At 43.5% G+C, this 22,800-nt stretch overlaps 3 protein-coding genes across 5 annotated transcripts in view; all 3 read right to left on the reverse strand.

Annotated features, from left to right (window-relative positions):
* The window catches only part of PHF20L1 (PHD finger protein 20 like 1), a 66,186-nt gene extending 63,943 nt beyond the window's left edge, over positions 1-2,243 (reverse strand). For 2 of the 3 annotated variants that reach the window (XM_058174536.1, XM_058174535.1), the window contains exons 1-2: positions 2,087-2,243; positions 23-137 (exon numbers count right to left, since the gene is read on the reverse strand). In XM_058174536.1, the coding sequence (XP_058030519.1) occupies positions 23-105 (83 nt within the window). In that variant the 5' untranslated portion in view covers positions 106-137; positions 2,087-2,243. The remainder of the gene's footprint in view (positions 1-22; positions 138-2,086) is intronic. The other variant, XM_058174537.1, reaches the window with a different exon arrangement.
* Positions 2,159-15,174, reverse strand: LOC131194209 (phospholipid scramblase 1-like). The gene is made up of 3 exons (XM_058174941.1): positions 14,490-15,174; positions 10,552-10,613; positions 2,159-2,344 (listed from the first exon to the last, which is right to left on the reverse strand). The coding sequence occupies exons 1-3, from the start codon at positions 15,172-15,174 to the stop codon at positions 2,159-2,161; spliced, it is 933 nt and encodes a 310-aa protein (XP_058030924.1).
* A 4,927-nt stretch (positions 15,175-20,101) lies between these two features.
* On the reverse strand, positions 20,102-20,806 carry LOC131194210 (phospholipid scramblase 1-like). Its single transcript, XM_058174942.1, has one exon. The coding sequence runs from the start codon at positions 20,804-20,806 to the stop codon at positions 20,102-20,104; it is 705 nt and encodes a 234-aa protein (XP_058030925.1).
* Positions 20,807-22,800: the final 1,994 nt, after the last annotated feature.

The following is a 22,800-nucleotide window of genomic DNA, read 5'->3' on the forward strand; positions in this document are numbered from 1 at the left end:
GCTGTAATCAGGTTTTCCATACCATTTTTGTAGATAATCCAGGGCTTCCAGACGAGCACCAATTTCAAATGTGATCCCGGGACGATGTGGAGGCTTTCTGCTCATTTTGATAATCTTCAATTTATTCTTCTTGTTTGCTACACAAAGAGAGAGAGAAAAAATTCTTGGAATTAAAGAAAATTTTCAAATGTGTCCCTATATACACAAAATATCACATATCCAATAACTACATTTTTCAGGGCATGTTAACATAAAACCAAAAATTATATGATGATGCAATATAAGTACCCAAAACATGTAAAGATGTATGGTGGCTCAACTATTACTGCTTGTTAACTTTATGATTGCTCATGTAAAGCCATAGTGCCATATTCGTATGTTTAGTTGATTAAAGAAAACAACATTAGCCTAGATATAGGAACAAGGAGGACTGCCTATTTCTGGAAAGTCTTATGAATTCAAACAGGATTTACCCCAGATTAAAACATACAGTATAGAGAAATCTCAGATAGCGGCCAATCTAAGAACTAGGTATTGATTCGTTTCCCTGTGTTGATTTTCATCTGTGGAATAATTCTGTTGTGTTCATTTCAATTATGAATTGATCACAAAATTTATATCGAATATAAATTTCTTATTGAGCCAATAATGAAATTGAAGCATACATCATGTGGCTGTAATTTAATAGAGCATCAACATACTCCAGGACAAAGAGGTTTCCCTAAGGGCTGACTATAGGTCATCCTCGACTTACAACGGTACACTTGGTGACCAGACAAAGTTAAAATACTGAAAAAAAGTGAGTTATGTCCCTTTTTCACACCTACAACCACTGCAGCTTCCCCGCGTGATCACAATGCAGATGCTTGACAACCGACTCATATTTGTTGCAGTGCTCTGATAGTCATGCGATCAACTTTCTGATAAGCAAGGGGGAAGGCAGATTCACTTTAACAACTGTGTCACTAACTTTAAAAACTGCAGTGGTTCACTCAACAATCGTGGCGATAAAGGTTGTAAAATGGGGCAAACTTCATTCAACACCTGTCTCGCCTAGCAGCAGAAATCTGGAGTTCAATTGCGGTCGTAAGTCGAGCGCTAGGTTCCCCTCGCACATATGTGCTAGTCGTTCCCGACTCTAGGGGGCTGTACTCATCTCCGTTTCAAAGCCGAAGAGCCAGCGCTGTCCGAAGACGTCTCCGTGGTCATGTGGCCAGCATGACTCAACGCCAAAGGCGCACAGAAGGCTGTTACCTTCCCACCAGAGGTGGTCCCTATTTTTTCTACTTGCATTTTTTACCTGCTTTCGAACTGCTAGGTTGGCAGAAGCTGGGACAAGTAATGGGAGCTAATCTACAGCCTTATACACCATGAAACGTGAAAGAGGTTGGCAATTTCTTCCAGGAATATCCCCCCATTTTTCCTTACCTCTAGATAGCTTAGAGGTAACTCTCACAAAACTCTCAAAAACTCTCACAAAATCCACCCTCCCATCTAAGATATCTCAAAAAAGAGCTTAGATTTTTGGGGGAATACAAGGAGCCGTCCAAGCAGCTTTCTTGACAGTTGGGAACAGCCTTTCTAACTCCCCCCCCTCCACCATCCAAGCTATCTCTCTGGGATCTCTCCGTGGTCTCCCATCCCAAACCCCCACCCTACTAAGCTCGTCACCCAATTCAGGCCTCGACGTCCTTTTTTAAGACCCTTAAAACGACGGGGGCTCGGCCACCCCGAATTACCTCACGCTTCTGCCCCTCAGAAAAAAAATCACTGCCATTCGTTGTTTTTTTTTTTTTAAAAGGGGGGGGATTCCGTTCTGCACCCCCCACCCCCCTCAGCCCGAGGCGCCCCCTCAGCCCTTCTCGGCCCCACTTCCGACCTCGAGGCCTTCCTCAGGGGATTTTCCAGACGGGACAAGGGGGCATCCCCGTCTCGGGCCTCTTCCACAAGCCGGCCAGGCCCGCCTAGGCAGACGGTTGGCGGAGGAGGCCGCTGAGGGTCGCTTTCCCTCCCCCCGCCCTCAGCCGGGCCTTGCCCGGGACCCCACTCGGGAAAGAGGCCTGTAAACGCCACGGGCCGCCCTTACCCGCCGCTGCTCCCAGCCCTGTCGGGACCGCAGGCCTCCCGCCACCACCCCCCGCTCGCTCCCCGCGGAGGGTCAGCAGCCGCGAAGCCGCCGCCGTCCGCCCGCTTCTTCCTCCTTAGCGAGCCCCATCGCCGACGACCCCCCACGGCCCCGCCTCTCGCCCCCAGCGCCCAGACCTGACGTCACCGGGATGCGACGACCCAGCGAGGCCGACCTTGGCGCCGCCATGCCGTTCCCGCCTGTCACGTGATGCAGGAGCTGAAAGGGGAAAAAAAATAAAGAACCCGATTTCTGCAAAGAGGAAAAGCCGGCGGGCAGCATTGACGCATGCGCTTCTCCGAGGGCGGGGGGGGCGGCAAGGAGGGAGACAATGGAGCGAATCCAAGCCTGTTGATACAGGACGTCCTCGACTTACGACCCCAACTGAGCCGCCCTCCCCAAGTTTCTGTTACTAAGTGAGACGTTTGTGATTTATTTATTTTTTTGCTCCATTTGGCCATCTTTCTTGCCTCAGTTGTTAAGTGAAACACTGCAGTGGCTAAGTAAGCCGGTTGTTAAGTGAATCTGGCTTCCCCCATTGACTTTGCTCGGCCGAAGGTTGCAAAAGGGCATGACAGGCGACATACAACAAGGCACCACAACGGTCATAAGTACAAATCACTTGCTAAGCATCCGAATTTTGCTCCCAGGTTGGAAGTATTCCTAGCAGGACTACCAGATTTTTATTTTATTTTTTATTTTTATTTATTTGTCACAACAGTATATATAAGCATAAGCATGAAATAACTATACGATATATAAGCATATATATAAGCATAAGTATGTAATAACTATACGAATTGGATACAATTAAAAGGAACATTAGGACAAGAACGGTAGGCACGCTGGTGCTCTTATGCACGCCCCTTGCAGACCTCTTAGGAATGGGGTGAGGTCGACAGTAGATAGTCTTTGGTTAAAGCTTTGGGAAGAGACTACAGAGTCAGGTAGTGCATTCCAGGCATTAACAACTCTGTTACTGAAGTCATATTTTCTGCAATCAAGTTTGGAGCGGTTCACATTAAACTTAAATCTATTGTGTGCTTGTGTATTGTTGCGATTGAAGCTGAAGTAGCTTTGTTCCCTATGCCATCCGTCTGGTAAACTTGTGTTTTTCTGGCCATGTGTAGGAATTTAGCACCCACCCCCCTCCTAGAAGAATGAAATATTTTAGAAAATATTTAAAAGGCAGAATATATTTCCCTGGATGAGAAATGGAGAAACATGTTTTAAAGACAAAGCAGCTTCCTGACTTCCCCCCCCCCACCTTTGTCAATGGGCCATTAAAGCCTCAGCTAAGCTCACTCATTTCCCCCCACCTTTGTCAACCATCATCTGCATCATAATAGAACCCATCTAGCAACTGAAACTCACCACATGGCACCTGGGAAGATTACATCAGCCAGCAAGGCTAGCTAAGACCCCCACCCCCTGGGAGTCTGACAGCCAATCAGGGTACTCTTCCTGTGCCCCAGAAAGTTCAAAGCTCAGAAAAAGCATAAAACCAGGGAGCACACAGGATCTCAGCCCTTTTCTGTTCAGGATCTCAAGCCATGTGATCCTGGCCACCATTAAACCATCTTTCCAAGCAGCCTCCATGTTTCCAGTGTCTTTGTCCCCACTTGGAACTGAACCCAGATGGATATTTCTTCCAACAGTTGCATGTATATGTAGGAATTTAGCACCCACCCCCCTCTTAGAAGAATGAAATATTTTAGAAAATATTTAAAAAGGCAGAATATATTTCCCTGGATGAGAAATGGAGAAACATGTTTTAAAGACAAAGCAGCTCCCTGCAACTTCCTGCCACCCCCCACCTTTGTCAATGGGTCAGAGGTAGAAACTCATTCCCCCCACCTTTGTTAATGGGCCATCATCTGCATCATAATAGAACCCATCTAGGAACTGAAACTCACCACATGGCACCTGGGAAGATTACATCAGCCAGCAAGGCTAGCTAAGACTCCCACCCCCTGAGAGTCTGACAACCAATCAGGGTACTCTTCCTGTGCCCCAGAAAGTTCAAAGCTCAGAAAAAGCATAAAACCAGGGAGCACACAGGATCTCAGCCCTTTTCTGTTCAGGAACTCAAGCCATGTGATCCTGACCACCATTAAACCATCTTTCCAAGCAGCCTCCATGTTTCCAGTGTCTTTGTCCCCACTTGGAACTGAACCCAGATGGATATTTCTTCCAACATATACATCCGAACTAGACTCTGTTGTTTCTCCTACCTACTTTCTTCCTTCACTCTCTCCTCTCCCTTTCAATTCCCTTCTGAAATGGCAGCTGAGCAGCCCCGATATCAATATCCCCGATATCAAACCCATATTAATAAAAAAACTTCAATCAAAAAAAAAATCCCTCTGGAAAAGAAACAAAAAAGGCTATGTTACAAATTTCAAAAACCACTACAGAAACATATGCAACCAAATAAAAACTGAATGCACAAATTACCACACCAAGCAAGAAGAGAACCTTCTGCGCACAAATTCCAATCGTGCCTTTTATAATTTTGTCAACAATAAACTTAAAGACTCAAGATCCATCCCACCACTAAAAGATTCTAACAACAAAGAATGCAATGACGAAACAGTCAAAGCAAACCTCTTCAACATTTTCTTTGGCTCAGTTTTTGTTAACTCGGATAACACATATCCGACATTCCACAAACGAACCAGCAATGACTATGATTTAACTCATATAGATTTCACAGAAGACAATGTTGGAAAAGCTCTTCACAACTTAAAACCATCGCTTTCTATTGGACCCGATGGACTATGTGCCTACTTCTTAAAAAAACTTTCTATTAATATAGCAGAATCCCTAAGTATTATCTTTGATAAAGCTTTCACTACCAGTTCTCTTCCCAAACTTTGGTCACTAGCCACAGTCATCCCTATCTTCAAAAAAGGAGACCCCAGCTTAGTCGAAAACTACAGACTGATCTCCCTTTGCTGCGTCACCTGCAAAGTCATGGAATCTATCATCAACCAATCCATTACCTCACACTTAGAAACTAACAACCTACTCTCCAACAAACAATTTGGTTTCAGGAAAAAATTATCATGTAACTTACAATTTCTCCACTGCAAAAACATATGGACTTCAAATCTTGATCAAGGCAAATCAATAGATGCAATCTACATAGACTTCTGCAAAGCTTTTGACTCAGTAGTACACAATAAACTTCTCCTAAAACTAACATCCTATGGCATCTCAGGACCCCTTCACAAATGGATATCTACTTTTCTGTCTAACAGACAACAAGTGGTCAAAATTGGCAATGCTTTATCGAATCCTGTTCCTGTCAAGAGTGGCGTTCCTCAAGGCAGCGTCCTTGGACCAACACTCTTTATACTATACATTAATGATCTCTGTGACCACATCTCAAGTAATTGTGTTCTCTTTGCTGATGATGTCAAACTATTTAACACCACAGACAATACTTCTATCATTCAAACGATTTCATTTCAAATTATTTCTATTTCTTAATTACATATCTTCAATCAAGCACAGTATCCTTGTAATTTCCTCCGGATCCACCAGGGGCACTCACAGGAGCAACGAGTCCAGAGTACAGTTAGTCAACCAGGAAGCCGAAGGAAGTGATGTCATCAAGATTCTCATAGTGAAGGCGGAAGCTGGACGCCACCATTGTTCCCCAGAGGAGGGGCCTCAAACCCTCCCCTCCTAAATTTCTCCATCACCTCTTCTCTCCAGAGCTCCACAAAACCGGTAATCTTGTTATTTTAAGTTCTCCTCTCTCCAAAGTGATTCGTGCTCCTTCCAGTCGCAGGGAGAGAAACCCCCGCACTCCGGAGCACTCCACTCACATTTGCCGATATCTCCTTCCTTCTCCTTCCTCAATTCTTCTCCGTTTAGTATTTCCAGTTCATCAATAAAATACAGTTTTAATATCCAATCTTCATCAATTAACACCAAATATATATTAATCCATTCCACTCCTGAAGTCTTCAGAATCTTATAGCTTTTAATATCCAATCTTCATCGATCAAGACCAAGACGATATTCCATCTTCCAGTATTCATCAGAAATTCTTTTATAATATACCTTTCTTCCTTAAACAGTCTCCCAAATATAATTCATATTTCCAGCTTAAATTCTTAAATTTTTATCCAATCTCCAAAAATAAACAATATTCTATCTTCTCATATCTTTAATATCACTTACATAAATCAAATAACATTGCTAATATTAATATTTCTTCAATTTACCTTACATCTGTCAAATAACATTATTAAAATTATAACTTATATCCAAAATATATCAATTATAACAATTAAATTCTATTTAACCAAATACCAACATTACATCCATAAATTTTTCTATCTGTCCTCCAAAAGTTAAACAATATTCCATCTTCCCATTCCTTTATACCTCACATATATCAAATAGTAACACCTTATACCCAAAATAAGTCAGTTGTAAAAATTAAACCCTATATATATATATATTAAAAAAAAAATACCATCAAAATCACATCTTAAGCATTCTCCTTCCCCTTGTCTTCTATCTTACACATTTTCCACCATCTGCTCACCAATCAGCTTAACATCTAACAATAAAGAATTTCCAATCTTTAATATATTGGTGTAAAAATCTCTTGTTTAAAAACTTATTAAGAAAAGATAAGCCTCCAAAAGTTCCTATAAAAAAAAAATAATTCCATATTTGAAGTGAAGAAGTTTCCAAGATTTTAGTAGTTAGTTCTGTTTGCTTAAGAGCCATTCTTAAACTGTAAAATCTACCAAAAAGAGAAAAAATAAATAAATAAACTTTTCTTCTTAAACATTGTGATAAAGAAAAAGGTAAAAAGAAAAAAAATCATTAACAGTTCTTATTCATTCCATTTAAAAAGTAGCTTGTTATGTTCTTCTCTTCCTTTGTCCGTTTATAGTTTCACTTTCCTTTGTATATTGCAAACGCCATTTTAAATCCACTCAAGTTGAAAGTTAATTCAAAGGAAAGCTATTTAAGAGCTGAAGTTAAGATTTATTACTTGCAAATTCTTGCTAGTCCTCCTACTTTGTTCTGTCTGTGTTGAGTTCTCTTTAAAAATAAATCTTGGCACAGAGATGGTCGCGGCTTCTCGTTCTGTATAAACAGAAGCACCCTGGGCACGGAGCTTCATCAGGCTAAACGGGAGCTCTCACCCTTTGATCCCCTGGTTAAATTCCAGGGGCTCCCGGGGAGCTCTACCCAAACCTGACCACTCTTCCCTCCCCCTTCTCCCGGGGGAGAGAATTCCAAACCGTTTGACAGCCCATTTACGCTGTCAGGGACGGTTTGACGAAACCCAGGGCAGACGATCCCAAAGGAACGTCCACGAAGCCTGCGTTGCCAGCGGAAGTCTGGACTCTGTTGTTTCTCTGTGTCATATAATATATGTGGGTATGTGCCTAATTTTGTATTTATTTATTTATTTAGTCATGTTTAGTTCTGCAACCCAACAAGACAGACACAGACTTTAGAGGATCATTAGAACTGCAGGAAAAACAATGGCTACCAACCTGCCTTCCATTGAGGATCTGTATACTGCACGAGTCAAAAAGAGGGCTGTGAAAATATTTACAGACCCCTCGCATCCTGGATATAAACTCTTTCAACTCCTACCCTCAAAACGATGCTACAGAGCATTGCACACCAGAACAACTAGACGCAAGAACAGTTTTTCTCCGAATGCCATCACTCTGCTAAACAAATAATTCCCTCAACACTGTCAAACTATTTACTAAGTCTGCACTACTATTAATATTCTCATTGTTCCCATCACCCATCTCCTCTCGCTCATGATTGTATGACTGTAAGTTTGTTGCTTGTATCCTTACGATTTATATTGATTGTTTCCTGATTGCTTATTTGTACCCTATGACTATCATTAGGTGTTGTACCTTAGAATTGTTGATGAACGTATCTTTTCTTTTATGTACACTGAAAGCATATGCACCAAGACAAATTCCTTGTGTGTCCAATCACACTTGGCCAATAAAAAATTCTATTCTATTCTATTTATAGAGTGTATATTGGAGGGGGTGAGAGCTGTATGCAACAAAATTTCATTTTAATGTATGCCGATTAGTGTACATTCAAATGACAATAAAGTTATTTTAAGTCTAAAAGTCTAAAGAGTTCATCAGAACAAAAAGAAAGAACAGGACTGAAAAAAGGAATTTACAACCGTTTTTCAGACTAATGACTTTGCAACATCCCCATGATCACAAAATCCAAATTAGGTTGCTTGGCAACTGGCATGAATTTATGATGGTTGCAGTTTCCCGGGGTCATGTGATCATCTTTTACGATCTTCTGACAAGCAAAGTCAATGGGTAAATCAGATTCACTTAACAACCTTGCTACTAAGTTAACAACTGCAGTGATTCGCTTAATAACTGTGGGGTAAAGGTCATAATAGTGGCCAAAACTCAGTTAATATCTGTTCTACTTGGCAAGGGGAAATTTTGGACTCAATTCTGGTCCTACGATGAGGACTTCCTATATAACACTGCCCTCCATTCTCTAATAAGGTTTTAATTCTATACAGGTAGTCCTCCAATTATGACAATTGGGCTGAGACTTCCATCACTAAGAAATGCACTCACTAAGTGTGTTGCATTTGATTACTATTCTTCTTCTCATCGTTCCTATTACCTATCTCCTTTTCTATTTATGACTATAACCTTGTTTGTATTGTTACGATTTATATTGTTGTATTTAGTTTCCTAGTATGAGTTTGATTGCTTATTTAGGATCCTATAACTATCGCTAAGTGTTGTATCTTATGATTCATGATGAATGTATTTATGATGAGTATGATCATGATTTATCACTTATATCTTTTATGTGCACTGAGAGTTTATGCACTGAAGACAAATTCCTTGTGTGTCCAATCACACTTGGCCAATAAAGAATTCTATTCTATTCTATTTTACGAGCTTTTTTCTTGCAGCCACTAAGTGAATTGCCATGGTTTTTAAAAGTAAAACTGGCTTCTCTCTGACTTGTCCGAGGCCAGATGGGAAGGTTGCAAATGGCGATCACATGACCCTGGAACTGTTGTGACTCGTCCTCCTTCCTCTCCTCAGCCGGGCCCCTCCCGTCTCCAACCGGGCCTTTTATCAGACTCCGAGTCTGATAATGAAGATGAATGGCCTGTCATGCCTCCAGCCTCCGGCCCTGGCCCCATGCCCAGAGAGGATTCCAGGAGTGGAAGGACAAGCCCGATAAACCTCACTCATACAGCATGTGTTCCTTTGGCTCAGCCTTCAGAGTAGGAAGTCAGCCAGGTGCTGGAATTACTCGGCCCTACTCCCTCTGACCCCTCTCTTTCCCAGAAGCTGCCAGCAGATCCAGCTGAAGACAATTCAGAGTGGGAAGACCCTTGCTTCCGGAGATCTGAGAGGCGACGCCAGCAGAAGGAAGGGTGGGGCAGGCCTGGATAAATGCTGAGTCATGGAGCCACACCCCACAGCCTATATAAAGGACCTGCTTTGGCATTCCAACCTTGAGTCAAGCAAAGTCTTATCTAGTTTGCTGATATTGGACTCTATCACTGAAGTCACAACTTGGACTCCTGCCTGCCCTGTTAAACCTCGAAGGAACTTGGCAAGCTGCAAAGGCTTCATTGCCAAGTTTGTTACGGACTTCCTTGACTCGTTCATCAGAGTGGGAGTGGGACACGACAGGAACATTGCAGGTGTCATAAATATAAACCAGTGGCCAGGCGCTTGAATTTCGGTCATATGACCCCAGCGACGTTGCAATGGGCATATTTGCGAGAACTAGTTGTAAGTCACTTTTTTCAGCCCCCGTATAACACTGAAGAGTCCCTAAACAAACAATCATAAATTGAGGACTATTTGCATGTATTAAATATGCCAAAGCATTATTCACAATTAAATCAATTGTGGTTGTAATGTGTTATACCTTCTACCTAATTTTCTGAAGATGGAATGTTTCAATCCTACAGCTATACCGGCTGCAGTATAAATTCTAACACGTAGGAATATCTTCTTATGGTTATTTCTCTGCACTCTTCCATAAGATCTCAAAAATTACGATGAACATATGAAAGGAACTTTAAAAGAAACATCCAAGATTACTTAACCAAACCGTAAAAGGAGGAAAATTTCTTTTCTTTCAGTTTGAAAGGCTGCCTAAACTACAGTCATGTCCTGTAATAGTTCCTTCTCCTACAAATGTAGTGAAGGTTTACGGACCAAATATTATCAAAAAGAAGCTTTAATATTTGTTATTCAAAAACAATCTTTAGTAAGCAAACCCGAGGGCAAACAAAGGTGGTTACGGCATCCACAAGTCATTGCGGTTGAAGCCAAATACCGTAGGAACTTGGTTCATTTTTGCAGGTCTGTCCAGTTTTGGTCCAGAAATTCTTCCGTGCTCACCTGGTAGATCTTTGTAGTCACTGGATTGGCTTGTTCTTCTGCATTGGTGAAGCGACTGTATCCTTTAAAGGACGATTGGGTCCCATCAGATTGGGTCTATATCTCAAACTATACAGCCCAACCCTTTGCAAAGGCTAAACAGGGTGCTACTTACCTGTTGGGCCTATTGTTGTGTCATAATTTTTGTGCTTCAGCTTTCTCCCCTGAAGTTTCATGAAAACCCAGCTGGACCTAAAAAAGCAACCCAGACAGGTAAATGGAAAGTGGGATCCTCCTATTTGGCTGTCTTGACTTCCTGTAGAGAAAATTACCAGTACTTCAGGTGAGCAGATTTGAGGGTGAGCAACAATCTATGTTGATTTCATTGTGAATAATGCTTTGGCATGTTTAATACATAGAAACAGTCCTCAATTTACGACTGTTTGTTTGGTGACAGTTCAGAGTTATACAGTGCTGAAAAAAAGTGACTTACAACCAATCCTCGCACTTAGACACCCGTTGTAACATCCCTGGGGATGTCATATGATCTAAATTCAGGCGATTGTCAACTGGCATATACCTACAACAAATGCAGTGTCCCGGGGTTTTGTGATCACCGTTTGCAACCTACCCAGAGGGCTTCAGACTAGTTATGGAGAAGCCAAATTTCCTTTAAAAAACATGGTGATCCACTTAGTGGCTGCAGGAAGAAAAATCTCATAAAATCAAATGCAACACACTTAATAACTGCATGTCTCATCAATGGAAGTTGTAGCCCAATTGTGGTCTTATGTCGAGGATTGCCTATATAGAGCGCATCGAAACCCTTATTAAGCCATAGAGGGCAGTGTTATACTTAGCTTAGTCACATCCGCCTGGTGGAAAGAAGGCAGATGTATGTCGGAGTAGCATTGCGTAAGACTTTACTCCTTATAGGCTTCCATGCAGTGCAGCGCAAATATGAAAGGGCAACGTATTCACTGTGGTGTCACATTGCGGTTTTGCTTATTTGCCATCATGATGGCCAGGTATGAATGCATCCGGTTTTAGGGTTTCTGTCATGACAGTGAAAAACTGGGATGTTTCTATTCTAAATAAGGATTGAATGAAAAGTAATACTTCTTCCTGAGGGGTGCTTTTCAGCAGGTTCTGACAGGTTCTGGAGAACCAGTAGCGCAAATTTTAAGCAGTTTGGAGAACAGTAGAGGAAATTTTGAGTCATTCGAAGAACCGGTAGTGGAAATTTTAAGCAGTTTGGAGAAACCGGTAGTGGAAATTTTAAGCAGTTTGGAGAACCGGTAGGGGAAATTTTAAGCAGTTTGGAGAACCGGTTGCAGAAATTTTAAGCAGTTTGGAAAACTGGTAGCGGAAATTTTGAGAAGTTTGGAGAACCGGTAGCGGAAATTTTGAGTCATTCGAAGAACCGTTAGCGGAAATTTTATGCAGTTTGGAAAACCAGTAGCGGAAATTTTAAGCAGTTTGGAGAACTGGTAGCGGAAATTTTGAGAAGTTTGGAGAACCGGTAGCGGAAATTTTGAGTCATTCGAAGAACCGTTAGCGGAAATTTTATGCAGTTTGGAAAACCAGTAGCGGAAATTTTAAGCAGTTTGGAGAACTGGTAGCGGAAATTTTAAGCAGTTTGGAGAACCGGTAGCGGAAATTTTAAGCAGTTCGGAGAACCGGTAGCGGAAATTTTGAGTCGTTTGGAGAACCGGCAAATACCACCTCTGGCTGGCCCCAGAGTGGGGTGGGAATGGAGATTTTGTAGTTTAAATTCGGATGTTTTAAGCTGTTGAAACAGAAAAATAACCCTTGAGGTACCACCCTTTTGTAACCTGTATTTCATTCTCTACCTGATCACTATCTTTCGCTACACATTTTTGTGGACAATGGATATGCTACTTAAAGTCACTGCCATACTTGCACCACGCTCTTCAACCAGATCCCGATTGATTGGTTCTTTTTCAACTCTGTCCGATTTTAGATTGTGTGGATTTCAACTCCCCGGGACACTGCAACTGTCAAAAATAGGAGTCTAGTGCCAAGCTCCTGAATTTTGATCACATGACCATGAGGATGCTGCGAAGATCATAAGTGTAAAAAAAAAGGGTCATAATCCATATTTTCATTTTTGTTGTAACTTTGAACGGTCGCTAAATGAACGGTTGTAAGTTGAGGACTGCCAATATTTATTAAACATGTAGTCAACCTCATGGTTTGTTCATTTGGTTTTGGTGCACTGCGCAGCGATTCTGGTTTGAAAGCTGTGGTTTTTAATAGAGGATAGAATAACAGGGTTGGGTGCAGTGGTGAAATCCAATTTTTTTACTACCAGCTCTGTGGGTGTGGCTGGGGAAGGATACTGCAAAATCCCCATTCCCACCCCACTCTAGGGGAAGGATACTGCAAAATCCCCATTCCCACCCCACTCCAGGGGAAGGATATTGCAAAATCCCCATTCCCACCCAACTCTGGGGCCAGCCAGAGGTGGTATTTGCCAGTTCTCTGAACTACTCAAAATTTCTGCTACTGGTTCTCCAGAACCTGCTGGATTTCATGCCAACTCAGAAAGCTCAAACTGCCCAAGGAGCTGCTGATCCAGTTCTACAGAGAAATTATTGAGTCTGTCATTTGCACCTCTATAACTGTCTGGTTCGGTTCTGCAACCCAGCAAGACAGACACAGACTTCAGAGGATCATTAGAACTGCAGAAAAAACAATGGCTACCAACCTGCCTTCCATTGAGGACCTATATACTGCACGAATCAAGAAGAGGGCCGTGAAAATATTTACGGATCCCTCACATCCTGGACGCGGTGGCTCAGGGGCTAGGACGTTGAGCTTGTCGATCGAAAGGTCGGCAGCTCAGCGGTTCAAATCCCTAGTGCTGCCGTGTAACGGGGTGAGCTCCCGTTACTTGTCCCAGCTTCTGCCAACCCAGCAGTTTTGAAAGCACGTAAAAATGCAAGTAGAAAAAATAGGGACCACCTTTGGTGGGAAGGTAACAGCGTTCCGTGCGCCTTTGGTGTTGAGTTATGCCGGCCATATGACCACGGAGACGTCTTCGGACAGCGCTGGCTCTTCGGCTTTAAAACAGAGATGAGCACCACCCCCTAGAGTCGGCAACGACTAGCACGTATGTGTGAGGGGAACCTTTACCTTTACCTTACACATCCTGGACATAAACTGTTTCAACTCCTGCCCTCAAAACGACGCTATAGAGCACTGCACACCAGAACAATTAAACACAAGAACAGTTTTTTTCCGAAGGCCATCACTCTGCTAAACAAATAATTCCCTCAACACTGTCAGACTATTTACTGAATCTGCACTTCTCTTAATCTTCTCATCGTTCCCATCACCCATCTCTTTCCACTGATGACTGTATGACTGTAACTTTGTTGCTGGTAATCCTTGTGATATTATATTGATATTGATTGTTCCTGATTGCTTATTTGTGCCCTGTGACCTGTGATTATCATTAAGTGTTGTATCATTAAGTGTTAAATTGTACCCTATGACCATCATTTGTGTTGTAAATGTTGTACCTTGATGGAGGTATCTTTTCTTTTAATGTACACTGAGAATGTATGCACCAAGACAAATTCCTGGTGTGTCCAATCACACTTGGCCAATAAACTCTATTCAAATTCAGAATTCTAGTCCAACCCCCTGGTCATCAGCACCAAGCATTCAAAATCCAAATGTGTGTGTGTGTGTGTGTGTGTGTGTGTGTTTATTTGCAAAAGAATGGGTATTTTGCTGCATTGCATTCTCTCTTTTTAACTTGCCCCAGCTCTGTCCCTTTAATATTTGTTATCCCAAAATAATCTCAAGTCAGCAAACCTTGGCTTCACATTTTAGCCAAGGAAGAATAGATCAACACAAGGACTTTCTCTAAAGGTTTTATAACACAAGGACGGTCAGCTTTTAAGACCAAACAGTATATCATTCTCCACCTGCCCCTCCTCCTGCTTCAAAGAACATGAAATCAAGGAGGAAACCAGCCCCAAGCATCACTGCTTTCATTTTAACATCAAGATCCAGAGGGAAGGAAATTCCAAGGAAATCCACATCGGTGAAGAACTCCTGCAGAACCCCTCCCCACTTCTTAGCAATCCTTCCAACACTGGTCTGTTCGTCTAGTGCCATCACCTCAAACACTACATCGCCAAAGCAGGAGGACGTTATGCAAGGTCCAATGATTTTCAGGACATCTCGGTGGGCTTCATTTTGGATTACAAATTTGGGCAGACAAGGGTGCCACAGCTGCTGGATGTAACCAACGGGTAAGCCCGGCGGGGCCTGGATTTCCAATTCTTGCAAGCAGCACGGGCAACAGCAGCCGTCACAACGAAAAGGTCGCACGAGATGGATGACCTGCTGGCCCATGTGGTTGGAGATCACCAGGGTAAAAGGCCGCAAGGTCCCGAGGCAATTCCTCGTGCAGCAGTTGTTCTCTTCTGTGGCGAAATACACCACTTCCCCCAGCCTGTTTCTCACTTCGTACTTGTTGGCTGTTTCAAAAGATGTGATCTTCTCCAGAATTTCATATTTCTGGCGGATTAATAACCAATCAAGGTGGGATAAATATTCCAGCCCAGGAGGACAGATGGAAAACGAAGGTGGTAATGGCATCCACATGGCATTGCGGTTGTAGCCGTATGCTGTTATAGCTGTAGTAGGAGGTTGGTTCATTTTTGCAGGTCTGTCCAGTTATGGTCCATGCTCACCTGATAGTCACTGGCTTAGCTTGTTCCTCTGCATTAGAGAAGCGACTGTATCTTGTCAAGGACAATTGGGTCCCATCAGCCTCTGTCTATATCTGCACTTATACCGCCCAATCCTTTGCAAAGGGCTAAACAGGGTGCTACTTACCTGTTGGGCCTATTGTTGTGTCATAGTTTTTGTACCTCAGCTTTCTCTCCTGAACTTTCATGAAAACCCAGACGGACCTAAAAAAATCAACCCAGACAGGTTGAAAAGAAAGTAGGATCCTCCTACCGTATATGGCTGCCTTGACTTCCAGTAGAGAAAATTACCAAGACTTCAGGTTAGCAACAGCAGACAACCCTCCTGGACCATGTCAGACACGGTGAGAGCTGTTTCAGCTGCTTTGAAGTCTCAAAGGCTCCTATTTAGGTGCAGAGAGTGCCTCGCTTTGTGATGATGGTCTATTGGTGGATCTCAGAAACCTTTTTGGTAGCCCATGAAATCCTACTTAATAGTCTGTCTAGAATATCCAAAAGGAACACAGCAAAAAAATCCTACCTTCTCTGTGAGATTCTTTTTAAGAGTTGTACAAAGCTTCTTTTGTACATAATAATGTTGTTTTTGGTTGCAAAATCATGTCTGATCCATCGCGACCCCATGGACAACCTTCCTCCAGGCCTTCCTGTCCTCTAACATCCTCTGGAGTCCACTTAAACTCACGCCGACTGCTTCAGTGACTCCATCCAGCCACCTCCTTCTCTGTCGTCCCCTTCTTCTTTTGCCGTCCATCTTTCCCAGCATTAGGCTCTTCTCCAGTGAGTCGTTCCTTCTCATTAGGTGGCCAAAGTATTTGAGTTTCATCTTCAGGATCTGGCCTAAAGAGCAGTCAGGGTTGATCTCCTCTAGGACCGACCGATTGGATCACCTTGCAGTCCAAGGGACTCGCGGGAGTCTTCTCCAGCACCAGAGTTCAAAGGCCTCAATTCTTTGGTGCTCAGCCTTCCTTATGGTCCAGCTTTCACAGCCATACATTGCAACTGGGAAAACCATAGCCTTGACTATATGCACTTTGTTGGCAGGGTGATGTCTCTGCTTTTTAGTACGCTGTCTAGATTTGCCATAGCTTTCCTCCCCAGGAGCAAGCGTCTTTTAATTTCTTGGCTGCAGTCTCCATCTGCAGTGATCTTGGAGCTCAGGAAAATAAAATCTGTCACTACCTCATTTCTTCCCCATCTATTTGCCAGGAATTGAGAGGGATGGATGCCATGATCTTAGTTTTCTTAATGTTGACTTTCAAGCCAATTTTTGCACTCTCCTCCTTCACCCACATCAAGAGGCTCTTTAGTTCCTCTTCGCTTTCTGCCATTAGAGTAGTATCATCCACATATCTGAGGCTGTTGATATTTCTCCCGGCAATCTTAACTCCAACTTTTGATTCATCTAGCCCCCCCCACCCTTCTCATGATGTGCTCTGGATATAAGTTAAATAGTCAGGACGACAGTATACAGCCTTGCCGGACTCCTTTCCCAATTTTGAACCAATCAGTGGCTCCATGTCCAGTTCTCACTGTTGCTTCTTGACCCACATATAGGTTTTTCAAGAGACAAACAAGATGGTCTGGTACTCCCATCTCTTTAAGAACTTGTACATAATAGTTGATCTAAATAATCTGTGTGGGTTTTGAGCCCAAACCTTCCTTCATAGGTTACATGGTGATCCAACATAGCAGAGGTGGGTTGTCCCCGGTTCAGTCTGGTTCTTCTGAACCGGTAGTAAAACCGACGGGAGACTCCGGCCACGCGGCCGGACGTCATCATGGATGATTTGCATATGCACAGAAGTGGTAGTAAAGGTAAGTAGAACCCACCCCTGCAACATAGGTAGATCGATTGTGAGACACAACGAACCAGAAACACTCTGTGAATTGGCAGTTATGCACTGACGTGTTTCAAAAAATGAAAAGGAGGAACCCACTCCCCAGTCAGTGGCGTTTGAGACGTATCTAACTTAAAAGAATGAATCCCACAGCACTTAATAAGTCAACCACAGAGACAAAGTAGCTTCATCCCAGCTTTTTATTTTTTAATTTTACTTATATTCCACTTGTATTATTTCTTATAAATAACACAAAAGCGGTAAACATAGTTAATACTCCTTCCTCCTATTTACTCACAACGACGATGTGTGAGTTGGGTTGGGTGGAGAGAGATTGACTGGCCCAGTCACCCAAGCAGCTGTCATGTCTAGAACTCACCGTCTCCTGGTGATTGGCCCAAAGTCACCAAATTGCATTCCATGCTTAAAGCAGGACTAGAACTCACACCCCACCTTGTGATTGATCCAGAAGTCACCCAGCCAGTTTTCATGCTTAAAGCAGGACTAGAATTCATCATTCCACCAAGACCGAGTGGCTGTGGATGCCGGCAGCCCGGTACAGTCAGCTAACTCCATTGCTGACCGTCGGGGGCGAGTCGTTGGCCCCCACAGAGAGGGCTCGCAATCTGGATGTCCTCCTGGATGTACGGCTGTCATTAGAAGAACATATGATGGCCGTCGCCAGGGGAGCTTTTTATCAGGTTCGCCTGATACGCCAGTTGCGCCCCTTTCTGGACTGGGCTTCCTTATGCACAGTCACTCACGCCCTTGTTACATCCCGCCTGGACTACTGAAACACTCTCTACATGGGGCTCCCCTTGAAGGGTACCCGGAGGCTTCAACTGGTCCAGAATGCGGCTGCGTGGGTGATAGAGGGAGCACCTCGTGGCTCCCATGTGACACCTCTCATGCACAGTCTGCACTGGCTCCCAGCGGTCTTCCGGGTCCAATTCAAGGTGCTTGTTATCACCTTTAAAGCGCTCCATGGCTTAGGACCGGGATACTTACGGGACCGCCTACTGTCACCAGTAGCCTCTCACCGACCAGTGCGCTCTCATAGAGAGGGCCTCCTCCGGATACCGTCAGACAAACAATGTCGGCTGACAACCTCCAGGGAGAGGGCCTTCTCTGTGGGGGCTCCTGCTCTCTGGAACCAGCTGCCTCCGGGGCTTCGCCAACTCCCCGACCTCCGGACCTTCCGCCGTGAGCTGAAGACGCTGTTGCTTCGACGTGCAGGACTAGCTTGAACATAGTTTTAAATCAGGGTTTTTAAATTGGGGTTTTTAACTGGGGTTTTATTCGTATTTAAAAAATTTTAGGCCATTTATCGAATTAGCTTTTTATACTGTTTTTTAATTTGTATTATATGTATTTTGGTTTTATTGGCTGTGAACCGCCCTGAGTCCTTCGGGAGAAGGGCGGTATACAAATATAATAAATAAATAAAATCATCTCCTGGTTTCCAGGCCAGCACCTTAATTTCAAGACAAGCTGGTTGTTGTACTGATACCTTACTGGCTCTGTTGGTGTTGTGTCTTGTCCGCTCTCACCGCAGCCGGGGTCTGCTTATCTGCTCCCGAACACGGAGGAATGTATGCCTCCCGGCCCCAGTTCTGGCTCCATGCCCAGACAAGCTGCAGAGGAGGGGGCACCTCCCGGTCCCAGCCCTGGCTCCATGCCCAAGCAGGCTGCAGAGGAGGGAGCATCCCCCGGCCCCAGCCCTGGCTCCATGCCCAGGCAAACGGAGCAGCTAGACCCCTCCCCCTCCTCCACAGCATGTGAGCCTGAGGAAAGTTTACTTCCAACAACTGCTGATTGGAGTGACCCTCGCATCAGAAGATTGGATAGGCGGAGGCAACAGAAGGAAGGGAGGGGCAGGCCTTAATGAGTGCTGAGTCATGGAGCCACACCCCATGACCTATATAAAGGATCTGCTTTCTGGCAGTCTCTGAGTCAGGCAAAGTCAAACTTATCTTGCTGAAGTCACTTACTGGTCTCCTGCCTGCTCTGAGGACTTTGCTAGGACTTTGGGCAGAGCTGCAGAGGCAAGCCTGATTCGGATTTCCCTGACCCGGCCGTCAGCGGAGGAGTGGGACACGACAGTTGGTGGAGTTATCAGTCAATAAATTCAGTATGTATTCTTACTTCAGTCATTTTGCAGGGCAGTGCAATTCAAGAGGATAAACCATTGTTTATCTGCCATCACTGTCACCGTTTAATTTTCCCAATGAAATTGTATGGCAAAAAGCAAATCCTGCCAGATGCTGATTTTCTGAAGAATATATTTCAGAGCTGATTAAAAAAAAAAAAAACAAATCCATCCAAAATGAATGAATATACATAGATTTTAGGCAGAGAGCTGAGCAAAGTTAAAAAGAGAGAATAAAATTCAGCAGGATATTCATTCTTTTGCAAAAAAGCTCCCCAGTTAATTTGGAATAGTTGGGATCACACAGTTGCTGCTGAGCAGGGGTTGGACTAGAAGACCTCTAGGATCCCTCCCAACCCTGTTATTCTAACTTCTATTAAAGACCATTGCTTTCAAACCAGAATACGTCTCTTTCTGAAGATGTAGTATTTCGGTCCTACAACTACACCGGATGCAGTATAATGATCACACACCGGAATATCTTCTTATTGTTATTTCTCTGCACTCTTCCGTAAGTTCTCAAAAATTACGATGAACAAACGAAAGAAACCTTAAAAGAAACATCCAAGATTTCTTAACCAAACTGTAAAAGAAAAAAAAAATCCTTTCGATTTGAGAGGCTGCCTAAAATACAGTCACATCCTGCAATAGTTCCTTCTCCTACAAGCGCAGGAAAGGTTTACGGACCAAATATTATCAAAAATAACCTTTCATATTTGCTATCCCAAAACAATCTCGAGTCACAAATCCTGGCTCCCCGTTTTAGCCAAGGAAGAATAGATCAACACAAGGACTTTCTCTAAAGGCTTTATAACGCAAGGACGGTCAGCTTTTTAACACCAAACGCTACATTTTCCTCCACCTACTCCACCTTCTTCAAAGAAAATGAAATCAAGGAGGAAACCGGCCCCAAGCATCACTGCTTTCATTTTAACATCAAGATCCAGAGGGAAGGAAATTCCGAGGAAATCCACATCGGTGAAGAACTCCTGCAGAACCCCTCCCCACTTCTTAGAAATCTTTCCCACGCTGGTCTGTTCGTCTAGCGCCATCACCTCAAACACCACATCGCCAAAGCAGGAGGACGTTATGCAAGGTCCAATGATTTTCAGGACATCTTGGTGGGCTTCATTTTGGATTACAAATTTGGGCAGACAAGGGTGCCACAGCTGCTGGATGTACCCAATGGGTAAGCCCGGCGGGGCCTGGATTTCCAATTCTTGCAAGCAGCACGGGCAACAGCAGCCGTCACAACGAAAAGGTCGCACAAGATGGATGACCTGCTGGCCCACATGGTTGGAGATCACCAGGGTAAAAGGCCGCAAGGACCCGAGGCAATTCCTCACAAAGCAGTTGTTCTCTTCTGTGGCGAAATACACCATTTCCCCCAGCCTGTTTCTCACTTCATACTTGTTGGCTGTTTCAAAGGACGTGATCATTTCCAGAATTTCATATTTCTGGTGGATTAATAACCAATCAAGCTGGGATAAATATTCCAACCCAGGAGGACAGATGGCAAACGGAGGTGGCATTGGCATCCATGTGTAATTGAGGTTGGGGCTATATGTTGCAGGAGTTTGGCTCATTTTTGCAGGTCCGTACGATTTTGGTCCAGAAATTCTTCCATGCTCACCTGGTAGATCTTTGTAGTCACTGGCTTAGCTTGTTCTTCTGCATTGGTGAAGCGATTGTATCTCTGGTGGAGGACAGTTGGGTCCCATCAGCCTCTGTCTGTATCTGAAACTACACAACCCAACCCTTTGCAAGGGCTAAACAGGGTGCTACTTACCTGTTGGGCCTATTGTTGTGTCACAATTTTTGTACCTCAGCTTTGTCCCCTGTCAAGAAAACCCAGCTGGACCTAAAATAGCAACATAGGCAAGTAAAATGAAAGCAGGATCCTCCTGGATGGCTGTCTTGACTTCCAGTAGAGATAATGAGCTAATATCAACAGCGGGCAACCCTCCTGGATCTGGTCAGACATGGTCAGTGCTGTTTCAGCTGCTTTGAAATCTCAAAGGATCCTATTTAGGTACAAACAGTGTTTCGCTTTGTTCTTGGCCGGCCTCAGAAATCTTTTTCGTAGCCCTCCAAGTCCTACTCAACGGTCTGTCTAGAATATCGAAAAGAACAGAGTACAAATTCCTGCCCTTGTCGGTGAGATTCTTTTAAAGAGTTGTATAAATCTTTCTTGATACGTAATAGTTGATCTAAGTAATCTGTGTGGATTCTGAGCCGAAACCCAAGCAGCTTTCATGTCTAGAACTCACCGTCTCCTGGTGATTCCTCTCATGTATGTGCTAGTTGTTCCCGACTCTAGGGGGCGGTGCTCATCTCCGTTTCAAAGCCGAAGAGCCAGCGCTGTCCCAAGACATCTCGGTGGTCATGTGGCTGGCATGACTAAAGGCACACAGAATGCTGTTACCTTCCCACCAAAGGTGGTCCCTATTTATGATTGCACTGTCCAAGGAGTCCTGTGGTCTCTTTTTGCGACTTTCTGACAAACAAAGTCAATGGGGAAGGCAGATTCACTGAACAACCATGTTACTAATTTAACAATTGCAGTGATTCACTTAATTACGGCAAGAAAGATTGTACAACGGGTCAAAACTCACTTAAATGTCTCATTTAGCAACAAAAAATGTTGGGCTCAATTGCAGTTGTAACTCGAGGACTACCTGTATATATAGATTTTAAGGATGGAACTGAGAATAGAATAGAATAGAATATTTTTTTTTATTGGCCAAGTGTGATTGGACACACAAGAAATTTGTCTTGGTGCATATGCTCTCAGTGTACATAAAAGAAAAGATACCTTCCTCAAGGTACAACACTTAACGATAGTCATAGGGTACAAATTTGTTGATCAGCAGTTCAGCGGTTCGAATCCCTAGTGCCACATAATGGGATGAGCTCCTGTTACTTGTCCCAGCTTCTGCCAACCTAGCAGTTTGAAAGCATGTAAAAAAATGCCAGTAGAAAAACAGGGACCACCTCTGTGGAAAGGTAACAGAGTTCCATGTGCCTTTGGCATTGACTCATGCCGGCCACATGACCACGGAGACGTCTTTGGACACCGCTGGCTCTTCAGCTTTGAAACGGAGATGAGCACCACCCCCTAGAGTCGGAAACGACTAGCACATATGTGCAAGGGGAACCTTCACCTTTAACATTTAATGATACAACACTTAATGATGGTCATAGGCTACAAATAATCAGGAAACAATATCAATATATTGCCAAGTCAAAAAGACAGAATACAAGGCAGCAGGATACTCATTCTTTTACAAATAAGAGCCATCAGTTAATTTGGACTTTGAATAGTTTGGTTCACAAAATTGCTTTGTTATTAAAAGTTATAACTTTCAAACCCCAATCCTTGGGCTCATCTAAGTTAGCATGCCAAAATAAAACAAACGTATTGAGGACAAATTTAATAGAATAGAATTTTATTGGCCAAGTGTGATTGGACACACAAGGAATTTGTCTTGGTGCATATGCTCTCAGTGTGCATAAAAGAAAAGATACGTTC

This window comes from Ahaetulla prasina, chromosome 3 (genome assembly GCF_028640845.1).
Source record: "Ahaetulla prasina isolate Xishuangbanna chromosome 3, ASM2864084v1, whole genome shotgun sequence".
Classification (NCBI taxonomy): Eukaryota; Metazoa; Chordata; class Lepidosauria; order Squamata; family Colubridae; genus Ahaetulla; species Ahaetulla prasina.

Coding starts and splice junctions, on each gene's coding strand:
- LOC131194209 (XM_058174941.1), bottom strand. CDS start 15,174: ATGTGGATGCCATTACCACCTTCGTTTTCCATCTGTCCTCCTGGGCTG. Junction 10,614..14,489: donor TGAAGCAGGAGGAGGGGCAG/GTGGAGAATGAT, acceptor CGTCCTTTAAAG/GATACAGTCGCTTCACCAAT. Junction 2,345..10,551: donor TGACTACAAAGATCTACCAG/GTGAGCACGGAA, acceptor TTCCCCTTTCAG/CTCCTGCATCACGTGACAGG.
- LOC131194210 (XM_058174942.1), bottom strand. CDS start 20,806: ATGCCAATGCCACCTCCGTTTGCCATCTGTCCTCCTGGGTTGGAATAT.